Raw genomic sequence first — 14,704 nt, forward strand, 5'->3', positions numbered from 1 at the left:
CATAAGCAGCACCATTTCCACAATAAACTCCTACCTGGAAGTAGGAAGCACCCTTGAATGACACTGATCTCTGTCTCCTTTCTCAGACTTTAAAAATAAATAAATAAAAATTGAAAAGCAGCTTCAGAGGCTGTGGTTAGCTGCAGAAGACGAGCCTCTAGGTCCTTTAAGACTTCTCCCTACTAGTGAATTTCCCTGTAATGGTTTTCCCCAAGCTGTTCCCCTACCTGTGGGAGAAAAGATGCAAAGCCTTCATATGGTGTTCACTGGAAGGAGAAACACCTCTTGGGGAAGGTGAGTTTTAGAGGAACCAATGGCAGGAACAGCCCCTGCCCTGCAGCACCAGAAGCTTCTTTTTCAGGAGTGTGTGGGGTTTGTTCTGTTTTTTTAAGCCAGGGATAGACTTAACAGACTAAATGGAAAGTGCAGTTTGAGCCCCACTCAAGTCCGTTGTAGACCCAGGCTGATGCTGATGCTCAGACCGAAGGTAGGGGCTTATGTGATCCATTGCTCCTAATAACAATAATGCCATTACTTTTATTATTGGTAATAATAATTTTTACTACTACAATAACTTGTTGCACATAGAAAGCTAGGATATCAAGAGGAAGCACAGACTAGAATTCTGCTGAGCTCCCGGCACTAAGTTTTCTGTACGCAGGGTAAGTTTTGTGTGTGGAGCAATCCATAATATGAACTGCCACATTCAGTCTGAAGTGGTACAGCCCTAACTCCAGGTCAGAGTCAGCTGCTAAAAAGACATTATTACAGCTTGCTTTCAATCGGCTATGTAGCAACACAGCACTTCCAGAGTGCTTCCAGGGAGGGGAGAAATTCTTGCCTTTCTGAAAGAAGGAAATGTCACACTGAAAGATGGATTTCAAAAATCATTTTCCAAAGAATAGTTTCCCTGAAAAGGAGCACAGCTGATCAAAAGCCAGGAGTTCAGATATTTTATTTTAAAATGCAAAGCTGGGTGGCCTTCATCTTCAGATCTCTCCACACATGCTCCTCTTTTTTTGTGCAAAACGGAGTCTGCCGTCTGCAGCGTGACTTCCAGCTCTGGGTGCAGCTGCAAGTGATCCAAGCGTTTCAAACGCACCCGCCACTTGCAACACAAACATCTCTGATTGGCTGCTGCTTCACCGGCTCCCTTAAAGTTGCTAGCACTTGGAAGTGGGGTGCTATGGAGGGGAGGGAAGGAAGTCCATATATGAACATAATAAAAAAGCCTTGGTCCAGCGTACGATTAGTCCAATATCCTGCTTCCAGCGGCAGCCGGTCATACGCTTTTGAAAAATGCAGACGCAAGCAGGGGTATAAAGGCATTGCTCTCCTACCCTCCTTTACTGCCTCTATGCATCCAGCTGATTGTTCTGTTTAGAACATGTGGAGAGCCCCCTCCCCTCCTCCCTAACCACTGCCAATTTTAGCAGCCTTCACCACATCTTGTGGCAGTGAATTCCACCATCCAGCACATATTGGGCAAATAAATGCTCCCCTTTGTCTCCTCCACTGTCTCAACTCTACTGCCAATCACAGTTTCAGCAGAGGAGGTCCGGCTTCAAGCTTTAAGGGGTTCTGTGTTTTACTACAACTCCAAGATCTACCAGACGCATATCCAGGCAAAAAAAGTATTAACTGCACATCATTCATGGGGTCCTGAACTGGTAGACTGATAGACCAGAAATGAGACCTTGGGAGTCATAAAAGATAGCTCATCAAAAGGCAAATTACATGCAAGGACTCGTTAGGAAAGGAATTGAAAATAAAGCTGCCAATAGCCTAATGTCATTATACAAATCTTTGGTGCAATACCATTTAGAAACTGTTCTGGTTCCCTCGTCTCAAAAATGATACTGTAGAGTAAGCAAAAGTTATGAAAGGGACAATGAAAATGATAAAGGGTGTGGAGCACCCCCCCTGCTCCCTGCGGCCATCAAGGAAGCTTGCAGCGTTTGAGACTTTCTAGTTTAGAGAAAAGGCGGGGTGATAATAGTTTATAAAATAATGCAAGGCATGGGGAAAGTGGATAGAGAAAAGTCCCCCCCCCCTCCTATAACACTAAGAACTCCTGGGCACCCAGTGAAGGTGAATGTTGGAAGAAAGAACACAGGACATAGTTAAACTATGGAACTTGCCATCTACTTCTACTTGCCATGATGGCTCTGCTCTGCTTCAGGGATGGAAGCAGCAATGCTTCTGAACACCAGCTGCACAAGGGGAGGGTGCTTTTGTGCTGCGGTCCTGCTTGCGCATTTCCCCTAAGTGTCATCGGGTAGGTGGGCTGCTTTGAGAACCGGGTGCTGGACTAGACGGGCCCCTGGCCTGGTCCAGGAGGCTCCTTAGAAGGTCCTTAGAAGGCAAACAGTTAGAATGAAAGAACAGGGTTAGCATGAAAGAACAAGGTGCCTCTGAGCAGTTACTAAGCAAAGAGGTTTGTTTTCAGTATCAGACTCAAGGGAACCTGCAGTGCTTCACCCCCAAAACCTATTCTCAGTCACCCCAAGTTTGCATCATTTTAAGCAGCTAGTTTAGGGAAGTCGGGGGTTGGTTGCTTTATTATCTCTGCTGCTTAAAACAATGAGGGCCAGAAATCCTTCCCGATCCACTGCAGATCACCCTTCTCGCCATCCCGGGAGGAAAACTGCTTCCTGAGCTGGGCTGGACCATCCCGTTGCCCTGGCCGGGGCCTGCAAGCTGGAGGCAACCGTCAGCCTGCCACCCATCTAGTACTATCATTATTATTTATTAAGTAATTGCTAAAATAACCCACCCCAGGGGCACGGGAACACTACGTGGGAATGCAGGCCTCGCTTGCCCGCCCCACCTTTAATAACCACGCTGTTTCTAGGGAGACCTGCTCAAAGACAGGACTCGCGCCCCACTTTGTCCTCGCGCCCCTGAACAGGCAGCCGGCGGGGCCCCGGAAAGGAGGCCAACCTGGCCTGGGCTGCGTGGCGCCGGCGCCGCCCGGTGAAAAGGGACGCGGCCCTGCTCGGCCGCCCCGCCGCGCCGCTCCCCAGGCCACAAAGACACCAAAGCGCAGCTCGCTTCGCCGGCGGGGCCCTCGAGAAGCGGCGCCGCCTTTTGTGCCGGCCGGGCCATTCAGCCGGGGCGCTGGGGCGTGTGACGGCCCCGTTATTAATCGCCCTCGGGCGGGCCGAGGGGGCTCCGGACTGAGCAGGGCGGCTGCTCTTCGTCCGCCCGCCGGCCTCTCCTCTCCCGGAGCCGCCCTAGCCTGAGGCGACCCAGCCGGCGAGTCCCGGCCAGAAGCGGACGGGGCAGGAGGCCGGAGGAGGGAGCGCCGCCCGGAGCTTTTCCTGCCCGCGTGAGCCGGGAGGAGACGAGAGCGAGCAGCGGCGGCTCCCGGGGCAGCCGGCGGGGAAGGCGAGGCTGGCGCGTTGGGGAGCCGGTGGCCTTCGCGCGCTGCTTGGAGGGGCGAGGGGGGGCCCCGGAAGCCCGCTTCGCGCTGCCCAAAACCTGGGCTTCACGAGGCCGGGCGGAGGCAGCACCCAGGGCGCGCGCAAAACCTCGCGCTCCGCCACCGTCGTCGCAGGATCGCCGAGGGGAGAAGCGGCCCGCGAGCCGCGCCCACGAAACCCCCAGCCGACGTTTCAGGAGGAGGAGGATCCGCCCCGGAGTCCCCCCCCTCCGCGCTCCCTGCTGCTTGGAACCGAATCTCTTTCAGATCTCCCGCAGCGTTTTGCGAAGGGGGGGCTTTCTTTTCCCCACGGTGGCAGCCGCGCCGAGCCCGGAAAGCAGGAGGCCGCGAGCCCTGCCGGCGCCGGGGCGCAGGAGAAAGCCGATCCCGGGGCCGGAGCCCCCTTTCCCGCCTGCCGAAATCCAGGGCGCCTTCTGCCCCCGAGCCCAGTCCGTGGCCGGTGCCTAGTCTCTCGCCCACCCGCTTGCCGGCCAGCAGCCCCGTCGGCAGTCACCTGAAAGCGAAACAAGCTACTCACCTGCGGCGCGAGCAGAAAGTGCGGTGAACGGATTTCCAGGGAAGCTGCTGCAACTGCAGCCGTCTGCCCGCGAATTTGGGTTGGCGGGGGCCCAGAAGCGCAACTGGACCTTGTTTCTGAGCAAGCATGCATAGATAAGAGCCTGGCTGCAAAGTGGGTGGGTGGGAAGGGAGTTAAGTACGGAGAGGTTAGTGGATGCGTGTTTACTCCGAATGACCTAACACACACACACACACACACACACAAACCCCAACCGATTGAACCATTGCTCCCCTGTAAATGTCCACAGCATAGCAGCCTACGTTGCGGATAGGCTGCAACTCCAGGTTGCAACTCCCGCTATGGCGACACCCCCTTCAGCACTCCAGGAGTTTTAATATTTGTATGGAACTCTGGGTCCTGAACAAGTTTACAGTGCATGAATTCCAGTTTGAACTTACTTGCATTTATGTACTGCTTACGCCCTGCCACAACACCACCACGATTCCCCTAACGCCTGAATAGAAAAAAAATCTAAAAAGTGAGGCTAATTCTCAAACATTTCCAATTGAAATAAATGGATTTACTCAAGTTATTGTGGCAAGGATTCGAATGCAAGGATGCAATGTTAAGTATAGTTACTTCAGAGTAAGTAACTTTCAAGTCATTAGGCACAGGATTGCAGTGCTGATGCTTTTCCAACGCAGTAGGTGTCACAATAATGATCACTGAAGTTTGCTCAGCTCAGCTCGGTTTATATCGCTAGATGAGAAGCTTTTCTGATGAGATCAGATTTGCACAGCTTTTTCATCCACATTACTTACTCAGATCCAAGACTGTGCTCTGAAACAGGAATGCTTGGGTGCCTGGGGAGGCCTTTGTGAAATTTGTTTTGTTCTGAAAAGGAGGAACCCAATGGTAGATATATATTCTTGGAAGGACAGAAAGGGAAGTCGCTTCCCACTGCTGGCAGCAAGGCTTACTTTCCCATTAAGCAGTAGATTTGGGGACCTATGAAAATACACCACCTTTGGTCTTCTTCAGACCAGAGAAATCTAGGTCTTTGCACTGCAAACCTAGGCACTTTACCTCCAAGTAAGTTCTTTAAAATCAGTTGAGGACAATCAACTGATCTGGAACCAAAATAAGTGAGGACAATCCACACGAAGTTCTGCACAAGCTGCATTGAAATGGGGAGTGGGGGCCTAAGAGCCAGATTTGAGAAGTAATGATAAAAATAATCAGCAGCGGCCCCAGATTCAGAGGGCTTGGATGGAATGAAACCTTGCAGACCTTCCAGGACAGAAGGCAACGTCCAACTATTCACCCCAAGGTCATTTAAAATTAATTTATTTATCAAATATAGCTATTAATATAAACGATAATAAATTTTCAACTGTACAGTATATTACACAGTACGCAGAGCCCTTCCAAGGGGCTTGGTGGAAGAACAAGCGGCAAAGAGCAGCAAGTGCAGTCCTGGGGCCTGGGGGGATTTGGGGGGGGCGGGGTGTCCACAGTCTGACTCCTGCGTCCAAAGGGGCAGCCCAAGCCTGCGGAGTATTCCGGTCCTTCCAGAGAGGCGTTACCTGGGCGAGTCCAGCGGACCAGCTCTCCTTCCTTCCCTGCTGGCCGGTGCCTGTCCTTCGAGGGACCAAGGGCATCTGACAGGCCTTCTCGCTAAGACCCGATCCTCTGCGGTGGAGGAGCCCCCGGGCTCGCCCACGGGGGTTCTAGGTGAGATGGTACATGCTGTAGCCCACGTGCGCCGCGTAGAGTCCCACGGGGGTGACGGGCAGGCCGGCTCGCGGGAAGGGCCCCGAGGAGGCGTACAGAGAGGCGCCGGCCACCGCCGGGCCGCCCAAGGGGAAGGAGATGCCAAAGGCGGCGGGCGGCAGCATGGGCTTGGCTGCCATCTTCAGCTTCTCCAGCTCGGCCTCCTGCAGCCGCTTGGCCTTGGCGCGCCGGTTCTGGAACCAGATCTTGACCTGCGTCTCGGTGAGGCTCAGCGAGCTGGAGAACTCGGCGCGCTCCGCGATGGACAAGTACTGCTTCTGGCGGAACTTCCTCTCCAGCGCCAGCAGCTGCGCCGTCGTGAAGGGCGTCCGCGGCTTGCGGTTGGTCTTGTGCTTGCGCAGGGTGCAGGCCGGCGGGCTGGCGCGCCCTGCGGAGACAGCGAGCGACACACGGTAAGGCCCTTCCCAAAGACACCCCGGCGCGCCGAGCCGCTCCCCCCCCCCCCGGGCAAAAGGCGCAACAATCCCGGGAAGGCGAAGGAGCCCGGCTGGCGCGCAGGATCAGACCACCTGCTCACCCCGCAAGCCCAAAAGCCGTTTGCAGGGTCGCCTCAGCGGAAGAGCAATCTTAAAGTGCAGGAGGACCCGCAACCTGGGCAAATTTATCAGGAAATATGCATCGCTGGCTGAACTCAGTAGGATTTAATTCAGAGTAAACATATTTTAGAAACCGGCTGTAAGGCGGATCTCGTTTGACAGCTTGCTCTGGTTAAACCGTCATCTAGTTAAACCACAGTAAGGCAATTTACCTCTATTGAAATTAATGGGCCAAATTGGTATTAAATACAGTGCTTCTGGTTATTTAAGCCGCAAGGGCAATTTCTTCGGGATTTTCCAGATTAGAATATTTCAAGTGCTGGGTTCTAAATTCAGCTGAGCGGAGTAACAATGATTCAGAGTAACTGGAGTCTGAACCTGGAGGATGTATGGTGGCGCAATCCTAAACGCACTTAAGAGCGAGCCGCGTTAAAATGCAGAAGGACTTTCAAACGGACTGGACCTTGCATTTTACTGAAGCGGAGCTGTTCCCGGATAGGAAAGCCAAGTCGACTTACAGCCAGGGGGACATTTTGCAACTGAACAAATGGGATGCTGGAAACCCCCCGAATTGTACAGATTTAAATAAGGAGGCGACTTTTAGCTGGATGAGAGAGAGAGAGAGAGAGAGAGAGAGAGAGAGAGAGAGAGAGAGAGAGAGAGAGAGAGGTCGTTCTGACAGCCCAAATCAGCCTGATCCCACCCACTCGCTTTAAAAGGCCTTGTTCCCACGTAAGCGAATAGGATTGCAGCCTTCCAAGAGGCGCCTGGGTGTCACGCGAAGCCACGCCGCCACCACAGCCAACCCCTCCCAAAAGGCTTATCCGTGGGGGAAGACGCGCGTGGCTCCCAAAATGTTGCGTTTTCTTTAAGAGGTTGGGTGCATTTATTAGTGCTCCAGATAGAAAAATAAAGTATTGGGGCAGTTCATAAGAAGGGGAAAGCGGGGTTGGGGGAGGAAGGAAACCATAAATTATTGAACTAAAGGGGAAAAAATTAAAAAATGAAAAGGGCAGGTCCTGTCACTCACATCCCGTTTATGGCCCTCTTGGGAAACAGAGTGCGCATGTCATTAATTAGGGAGTCCGTGAGGACGCCGCTTGCTCCTTTTATGGCCTGTTTTAAGAACGACTCTGGGCATTCCGACCCACACCCTTTGGAGCGGAAGAATTTAGACTGCTAAACACATTTACTTGAAAATAAAGCCTGGCAGGTTTAATGGATTCAAGTTAATTGTTTTAAATCATAGCCTCAAGTCAAGTTGAATCCAAGTGTAGCATTTCCATCGTGAAGCTAACACTCACAAAAGTTGTAGATCGCTTTCAGTGTTTCCATTAGCAGAGAAGACACTGGAGCTACTGTAGTCGTAGGTACCTTTACTTGGGAGTAATTCCCACTGCGACTCATCACTACAGGCCGGGGCTGCCAGCTGTGATGAAATCCTTTGGAGACATTCCGACGGGAAGCCCTCCCAGCAAACCCCCCTTGAAGGGAAAGAGCCACAGTTCACCAGCGCAGGCCTCGGGAGTGCCTGAGTATCTTTGTTGCAAGATTTTCCCGGTAGATTTGGCTCATTTTAAGTTAAGGCTACCCAGGGTAGGACGCTAAGCTGACCTGGAGAGTATATTCTTCCTAATATGTTTAATTTCGATAGTCTTTGAAGATATACTCACATAACTCTTCCCCAACCCCGTCCCTTCTAGATTCCGTGCATTGCACACGGGAAGCCATAGCAGGACGACAATTACAATATGGGATAGATTCTCTTTTCACAATTTTGCAATTATTTGGAAGATTGTTTTTTTAAAAACAAAAAACAAAACCTTATTACTTCCTGGTATCTGGGCAACATTTTTAAAATAAATTGCAATTACAGGGGTTGGGAATCCAGCTGGAAAGAGACTCCTAATTAATCCAAAACGACATGAGCCCTGAACAAAAAATACCAGAGAAGCCTGTTTTGTTACTTTCAGTTGCTTTTCACTTTTTACATATCGGTAGGAAGTCCAAGAGATGACTTTTCAAGGAACAAACACCTAACTTCAAAAGTGAGGCTGCTGGACATTTTAGAAACGGTTCAAATCAGAGCGATCTATTGTAGTGGAATTTAGCATCGCTAGAAATTTTATGGGCATTTTCTCCAAAGCCACCTCTGCCCGGATTCTCCTACTCACTGACCGAGAGGAATTTCCACGGACACAAGTAGGAGTTAGAGCACATTAAAATAGCGCCCTTAAACTATTTTAAACTGCTAAAATACTCTTGTTTTAATCCGCGGGAGAGAAAAGGAGGCAGAAAAGTCCCCGCTAATTCCTCTCCTGCTCAGGCCGATCCGGAAACAAATCAACTTTCTTTAAAACGAAACACTGAGGCTTAGGCGGCTTATGCGGCAGGGCTGGGTCTACATGGACTCCGCCACCTTCGATCCTAAAAAGTTTGCTGAGAAAAGTAAACTACTTTGAGTTGGAAGCTAAGTTTCCTGGACCACAGGATGTTGTGGAAGGTCTCACAGGGAAAATAAGGCTGAAATACGTGGGAGTCTTCCCAAATGAACTCGGTGGGACTTCTCAGTGGTGATGGAAAGGATTCCGCTGTAATTGATTCTGTTTCCCAACAGCGCAATTTAAGGACCATTAACGAGAAGCGCAGTAGAAATAAGCAGCCGAAACTCATCGGATTTCCTTATTACGTTTTCCTATTTGTTTAGCATTTTTTTTATTTAAAAAGCACGAATGTGCTCGTAGCGATTTTCTGGTTCTCCAGATGGTGTGCAAACCGCAATGGTTTAAAATGTCCTTACCCAGGTTGTCTGTCTGTCTCTCTCAGCCCAGAAACGGGCTCCTTGGTGGCGGAAAAGGCCCTGAAACCCGGAAGTCCCAGGCATCCCTCCCCCTCCCCCTGGAAAGCGGGGACTGGTTCAGAAACCAGGTCCAAGGAACCAGTGACCTTTCATTCCCAACTCACTGAAGGAGACCTGCCCTGGGACCCTGGGCTCTCTGGGCAATTGTCAGTTGGCAGGATCCGGCCAGCAATGTTTACCAACAGCTGTAGCTGTCTGAAGAGGCCCCTCTCCACCGAGAGTCCCAGCTTCAAGGCAGCGGGGAGTTAAGATTGCGGGGAAAGTGAGACGGTCCCCCAAATGGGCTCTACAGGAGCGACACGATCTACAATGAAGGCAAGTCCCCAGCTCCCCTTTGGCCGCACTGGGGCTGGAGGCAGCTGGCCGCTGCTTCACGGCCAAGTCTAGCAGCAGCGGGAGGCAGGCAGGAGCTGCATGGAAGCTGCTCTGGTTCTAAGCATATTCTAAAAAGGTCGCCTCGATCTCAGCTTCCGGGCTGCTCGGCGCTCTCGGCTCTAATTTGGCTAAAACGCCGCTATCCGACTAATCCCTGACTCGGAAGCAAGGCCTCTTGAGACCAAGGATTGGTTTGAGCAAGGGGAAGCCCATCCTGTTAGAAACCGGTGCTCCTTACTTCCAAGTAAACACCTTTTGAGCGTGCCTGCCCCTTCGCGCTAGGAATCACGGCCGGGCACCTACGCGCTTTGAGTTGGTGGCCGGCTGGTTTGTTTGTTTTTGTATCTTGTTTAACTAGCAACTCAAGTTCCACGAGCGGAAGCAGCAACCTGGAACATCTCTCCGGCGCTCAACACATGCATTTACTTGAAAGTAAAAAGTCCCCTTGTCTTAAGTGACAGCCGAGACCGGCTTCCCCATCCTCAGCCGCAGCGTTTGGGCTACTCGCTTCCCGGCCAAGTCCACGTGCGCTTCCCCGGCTGCTCACTTACTTGGCGGCGGCGGAGAGAAGCGGGGGCTTTGCATCCAGGGCGTCCGCTCCGGCTTCTCGGGGCTTTCGGCTTTGGCGAGCGCCTCTTCGGGCACCTGGACTAATCCCCCGACAGCAAAATGGGTGGCGATGGCGAGGGCCGAGGCCGGTCTCTCCGGCGCCGCGGCAGAGGGCGCCCCCCTCCTGGGACTGAGGGGCCTCGGGTGCGCCGACGGCTCCCCCCGCTCGGGCCCGCCGGGCAGGCTGCCGGGCTTTCTGCGGTCGGCCATGAGCGCCTCGACGCTGAAGGGTAGCAGAGCCGGAGCCGCCTTAGGCTTGTCGCCGCCGCCGCCGCCCTCCTCCCGGCCCCTGGTGGCCCCCGGGGGCCCCGTCGGGCCGGGCTTGCCGAAAGGCGGCGCGGGTGGCTCCTCGCTCCCGGCCGCGCTCTGAGCAGAAGTCATTTCCAGCGCCGGGGCCATGCAGCTCCCCCCGTCCCCCCGCCGGCGCCCCAGCTCTCGCAGCCGTCGCTCATGGAGGTGGGCGCGGAGTGTGAGGCAGGCCCGGCCCGCGCTCCCGGCTGCGCGGCGCCTTCGCTCGTCAGGGCTCCGCTTGGCGAGGCCCGGGACCCAGCCCGGCGGGCTAATAAAGCCAGGCCGCCCCCGACGGCGGCCAATCCGCGCTCCGAAGGGGGGTCCCGCTGCCTTCCCATTGGGTGCGGCGCGCAAGAGAGCGCGCGAGGAGGACCAGGAGGCGGAGGAAGAGGAGGCGGGATCGCCCGGCGCGCCTCCGCTCGACTCTGCCCGGCGCGCCCGCCAAGCCGGGAAGAAACTTTGCTTGGCACTAGCCGGGATCGATTGCGCGCCGGACTTTCGTTCTCCGCCTCTGGGCAGCTCCCATTCACCTCGCGTCGCCGTCGATTCACCTCGAGGGGTTGTTTGTTTTGCTTGGATTCCCTTCCGTCCCGCTCGCTCCGTCTCTGCAATGGAAATTCCGAGAGCCTGAGCTGCAGGCGGCAGCTTTGCTTGGGACGACGATGCTCATTTTGAGATTATCGTAGAATAATCATTTTACCCCTTCTCTCGCAATCAGCGGCGTGCAATCTAGTTCTACGATAACCATTTAGAGTTTTTCTTCTCTTTGAAGTGCCTCCGACAATCAAGCGGTATAGAGAGTTTGTGAAATAAATATGAAATAAAATAAATAAGTCTTCTTTGAATATGGGCTGCAGTCGTGTGTGTGTAAGAGAGAGATAGAGAGAATGCTGTAATAATATGTAATATTTGCCCACCCCCGCCGCCCAAAATCATTTTGATGCTCACTGATTTCAAAGGGATACGTTTACACATGCCTTTCGCGTTTGGAGGGGAAATCAACGTGGAAAAAGCTATTAAATTTGGCTGCATCGTCGTGTAGCTTACTCGGAAGTAAGTGCAATGAGACTCATTCCAAACAAGTGTGGATGGGATGGCAACCTCTCTGGTTGTGAAATAATAGTTCTTCTTAAACCCCCAAACTAACAAAAACAAACAAACAAAAAACCACAGAGAGTCCAATATATAAGCCAATGAATTAAATACGATGTATGTATGTATGTATAGGGTTTAAGCTTATTTATAATCATATTCGCATTAGATGGGCTATACTTGATTTTGCAGGGCTTTGGATGAGTTTGCGATCTGCCCTCGGTATGACCCAGTCTCAGTGCAGATACAGTATAGCTAGTCTTCCCCATCGGCTTGCAAAAAAGCAATTTAACAAACAAGCAAACAAGCAGGAGGCAAAAAGAGGGGCAAACCCTGCCCATCATTTGTATCTGGTGTATCTCTCGTAGAGCTCTGTTTGCATGGATAAGGCATACAGTGTGGCGACGGGATCATTCTTTGGTAAAGAATCATTGTAAAGGTGCCTAGAGATTGGAGCGTTAATACCCTAAAGGAAGTCTAACCTCTAGTCCCGACCAATTAAGGTCTTAAAAAGGAGATTTTGTTTCGTGAATGCCTTTTACGATCCCTTATCCTCGCGGCCAGGACGGATGTGCAGTAAAAGGCGCTGCTCTCTCTCATAATGGGATTGGCCGCTTGCTGGGAAAAGTTTATTGATAGCTGCGGGGTCTAATCTCGGCCAAACACAAGAGCTTCTTGCAGTCATTTAAGGGCAATTATCTAAACGGGGAGGGACAGCGGAGCCCCTGCCTTTTGAACGGGGCCCGAGGAAGACGGGAGGTTATGAGCGCTTAGATTATGGGATGGATGGGCGAATGTCACAGCAAAGCTAGGTTTGTCAATACGCGAAGGAGCCGAGGAAAAGGAAGCGGGAAGGTTCTCCAGGCTGCGTCTAGGTTCTCACGCAGACAGACCCAGCATTGCGTTACCGTAGATGGATGACCCAACCTCGAGTATCGCTATTTATTTGCTGCATAAATATATTTCCTGTATGTAAATTTCCCTCCAAGGAGCTCCTGGCCACGTATGTGAATCCCTCCCCCCGCCAACTTCCCCTTACAACAGCCCTGCGAAGTGGGCCAGGTTTGCCGAGAGTAAAGCCTCGCAAAAGTTTCATGGCTGAGGAGGAACAAAGATCTCCCGAGGTCGAGCTAACGCTCTTAACCGCTGCTCCCCCTGGCTCTGCCCCCGGGACTCCCAGTGCGGACCTAGAGCGCCTGGTTCTTCCTTCCTCCCCCCGCCCCGCAAAACAACAACAAAAAGCCCTCAATGAAGAGAAGACCCTCTTTTCGGATGAAAAACAAACTTGCTCATATTCACACATCTCTCCTGGAACACGTTACACATTTCTTTCTATCGCCGTCTCCATATACTTTAATAAGAATAACGACACTGCTCCTTCCTGTTGCTGCTGTTATTGAAACAATAAATAACACGATGGGGGGGGGTCAGCCGTGTGACGGGTGCTCAAAGAGGAGCCATTGAAATAAATGCGGTAAATGCACTAAGGCTTAGTGATGAACGATAAAGCTAAACTTAACCCCGAAAAAAATGGAAGCTTATGTTTAACTTCCACGGACCATCTTGGGGTTTAACGGCAAAATCTTACTCGGTAAAAGGCCCACGGAGCTTCGTGTAAATGGCCCCAGGCCTGCAGCCTCAAAGTATTTACTTCTAGGGAGGGATGAGCGATTTGTGATCCATGGATTCACAGAAGGGGGGGAGGGTGTTCCTGAAGTGGTAGGTGTCCCTTCGTGTGCGCAAGATCTTAAGACTAGAATAGATCTGGATCGCTTAAACCATTTATTGGACTGAAGCATATTCCTCTCTAAGGCGCATGCATTTGTTGCAGGCCTCAAGAAATCTATGAAACCGATAAATTGGTTCTATGAAATCTATGAAACCAAGTAAACCAATAAATCACGAGCACACCTGCATGTCCTGGCTTCACCCCATATTGAAAAGGTTCTTGGATAGGAGTGGAATTTCCTTCCACAAGGATGTGGTCTGCTTTCTGGGAGAAATCGACTTAAAGTTCCCCGTTTTAGTATACAGCGCGGATGTTGTCCCGAATAGTTGTGCTGCGGTGCGTCTGCGCATTCCTTGGATCCTAATGCCGACCGAGATTCGTTTCCTAAAGCCCTTTCTTCTCTGGTCCCTTTCCTCACAGGGTCCTTTCTTAGACTCCTTGGAGAAAGTTCCGCCCGCCCACCCTTGGGGCCTACCACGCGGATCTCCAGAAAGAACTTGGGCCGGAACCCTGGGGCTCTCCGCGAAAGGAACGCGCCTGCTCGCTTCTCTGACCCGTGGACCAAAGAGTAAAATCGATAGGATTTTTGGGAGGGGGCCTCCTGGCCCCAAGCACAAAACGCCGCGCCTTTCTTCCTCTTTTATCCCGCTTCTGGCGGCCAGATTGCGTTGCCCGCCTTTGGTGGGAACCCAGCGAGGTCCGCTTCTCGCGCGCCTCTCCCGCTGCCCTTGGACGGCCCGGCCGGCCCGGTCCAAGGGGCGTCTGCGCGGGCGCCCCAGAAGCGGCCGCGTCGCTAATTGCGAGAATAAACAATCTGTCACGATTAGTCAGTGCCTCTACTGGGCAGACAAGGGATGTTGTCTGGAGGCGCCAGCGGCGGCGGCATCAAAGGCTCCCGCTGGAGGGCCTATTGAGGACGCGAACCCGCGTCCAGGGAGCGAGGCGCCGGAGCCCGGCGAGGACCCCGACGCAAGCAGCCGGGCCAAAGGAGCGCGCTCGCCCAACCCCGCCTCTCTTCCCTCCCCCGCCCCGACGGGGAAGACGCAGGATCCAGCCCCTCGCAGTTCTTTTGCTTTTGGGCCGCACGGGCAATTCTTTGGGACCCCTTCACCCCCCCCCCCCAAAGCGGGAGGACGTTGCAGAAGGGGATAACTGGCACTCATGTGAGCGCAGTCGGCGGCTGTTCCCACCAGCCCAGCTCCCTGGGCGTTGCTTCGACGGGGCTGGGGTGTGTGGGGACGAGGTGGGCATTGCTAGTCAGGACCATTAAGCCTTGGGGAGGAAGGGACCCCAGGAGCGGCCGGCCGCCCGCAGCGCTCACGAGGCAGCCCCGCGAGCAAGATGCTCCGAGAGCAGGACTGAGGCCGGGCATTGCCGCTGGGGCGCAGCGTGAGGGGGGTGGGGGTAGATGTGGAAATCTCGTTCCGGAATCCCGAAAATTCCTCCCGCCAGTCATAATGCCGGTCCCACTTTA

At 53.0% G+C, this 14,704-nt stretch overlaps 1 protein-coding gene and 2 long non-coding RNA genes across 3 annotated transcripts in view; 1 reads left to right on the plus strand and 2 right to left on the minus strand.

Moving 5' to 3' along the window:
- LOC310770353 overlaps window positions 1–14,704 on the plus strand; it is a 571,729-nt gene that overhangs the window by 113,664 nt on the left and 443,361 nt on the right. The gene's annotated exons all lie outside the window — the stretch shown is intronic.
- Window positions 146–5,053, minus strand: LOC310742705. Its single transcript, XR_014538658.1, has 3 exons — window positions 3,963–5,053; window positions 2,142–2,355; window positions 146–1,184 (listed from the first exon to the last, which is right to left on the minus strand). It is a non-coding gene; the product is annotated as an uncharacterized lncRNA (long non-coding RNA).
- MSX1 (msh homeobox 1) lies at window positions 5,275–10,641 on the minus strand. The gene is made up of 2 exons (XM_083572139.1): window positions 10,061–10,641; window positions 5,275–6,105 (listed from the first exon to the last, which is right to left on the minus strand). The coding sequence occupies exons 1-2, from the start codon at window positions 10,515–10,517 to the stop codon at window positions 5,675–5,677; spliced, it is 888 nt and encodes a 295-aa protein (XP_083428265.1). The 5' UTR covers window positions 10,518–10,641; the 3' UTR covers window positions 5,275–5,674.

Source organism: Podarcis filfolensis (genome assembly GCF_964270895.1).
Source record: "Podarcis filfolensis genome assembly, chromosome: 9".
In the NCBI taxonomy this organism is placed as follows: domain Eukaryota; kingdom Metazoa; phylum Chordata; class Lepidosauria; order Squamata; family Lacertidae; genus Podarcis; species Podarcis filfolensis.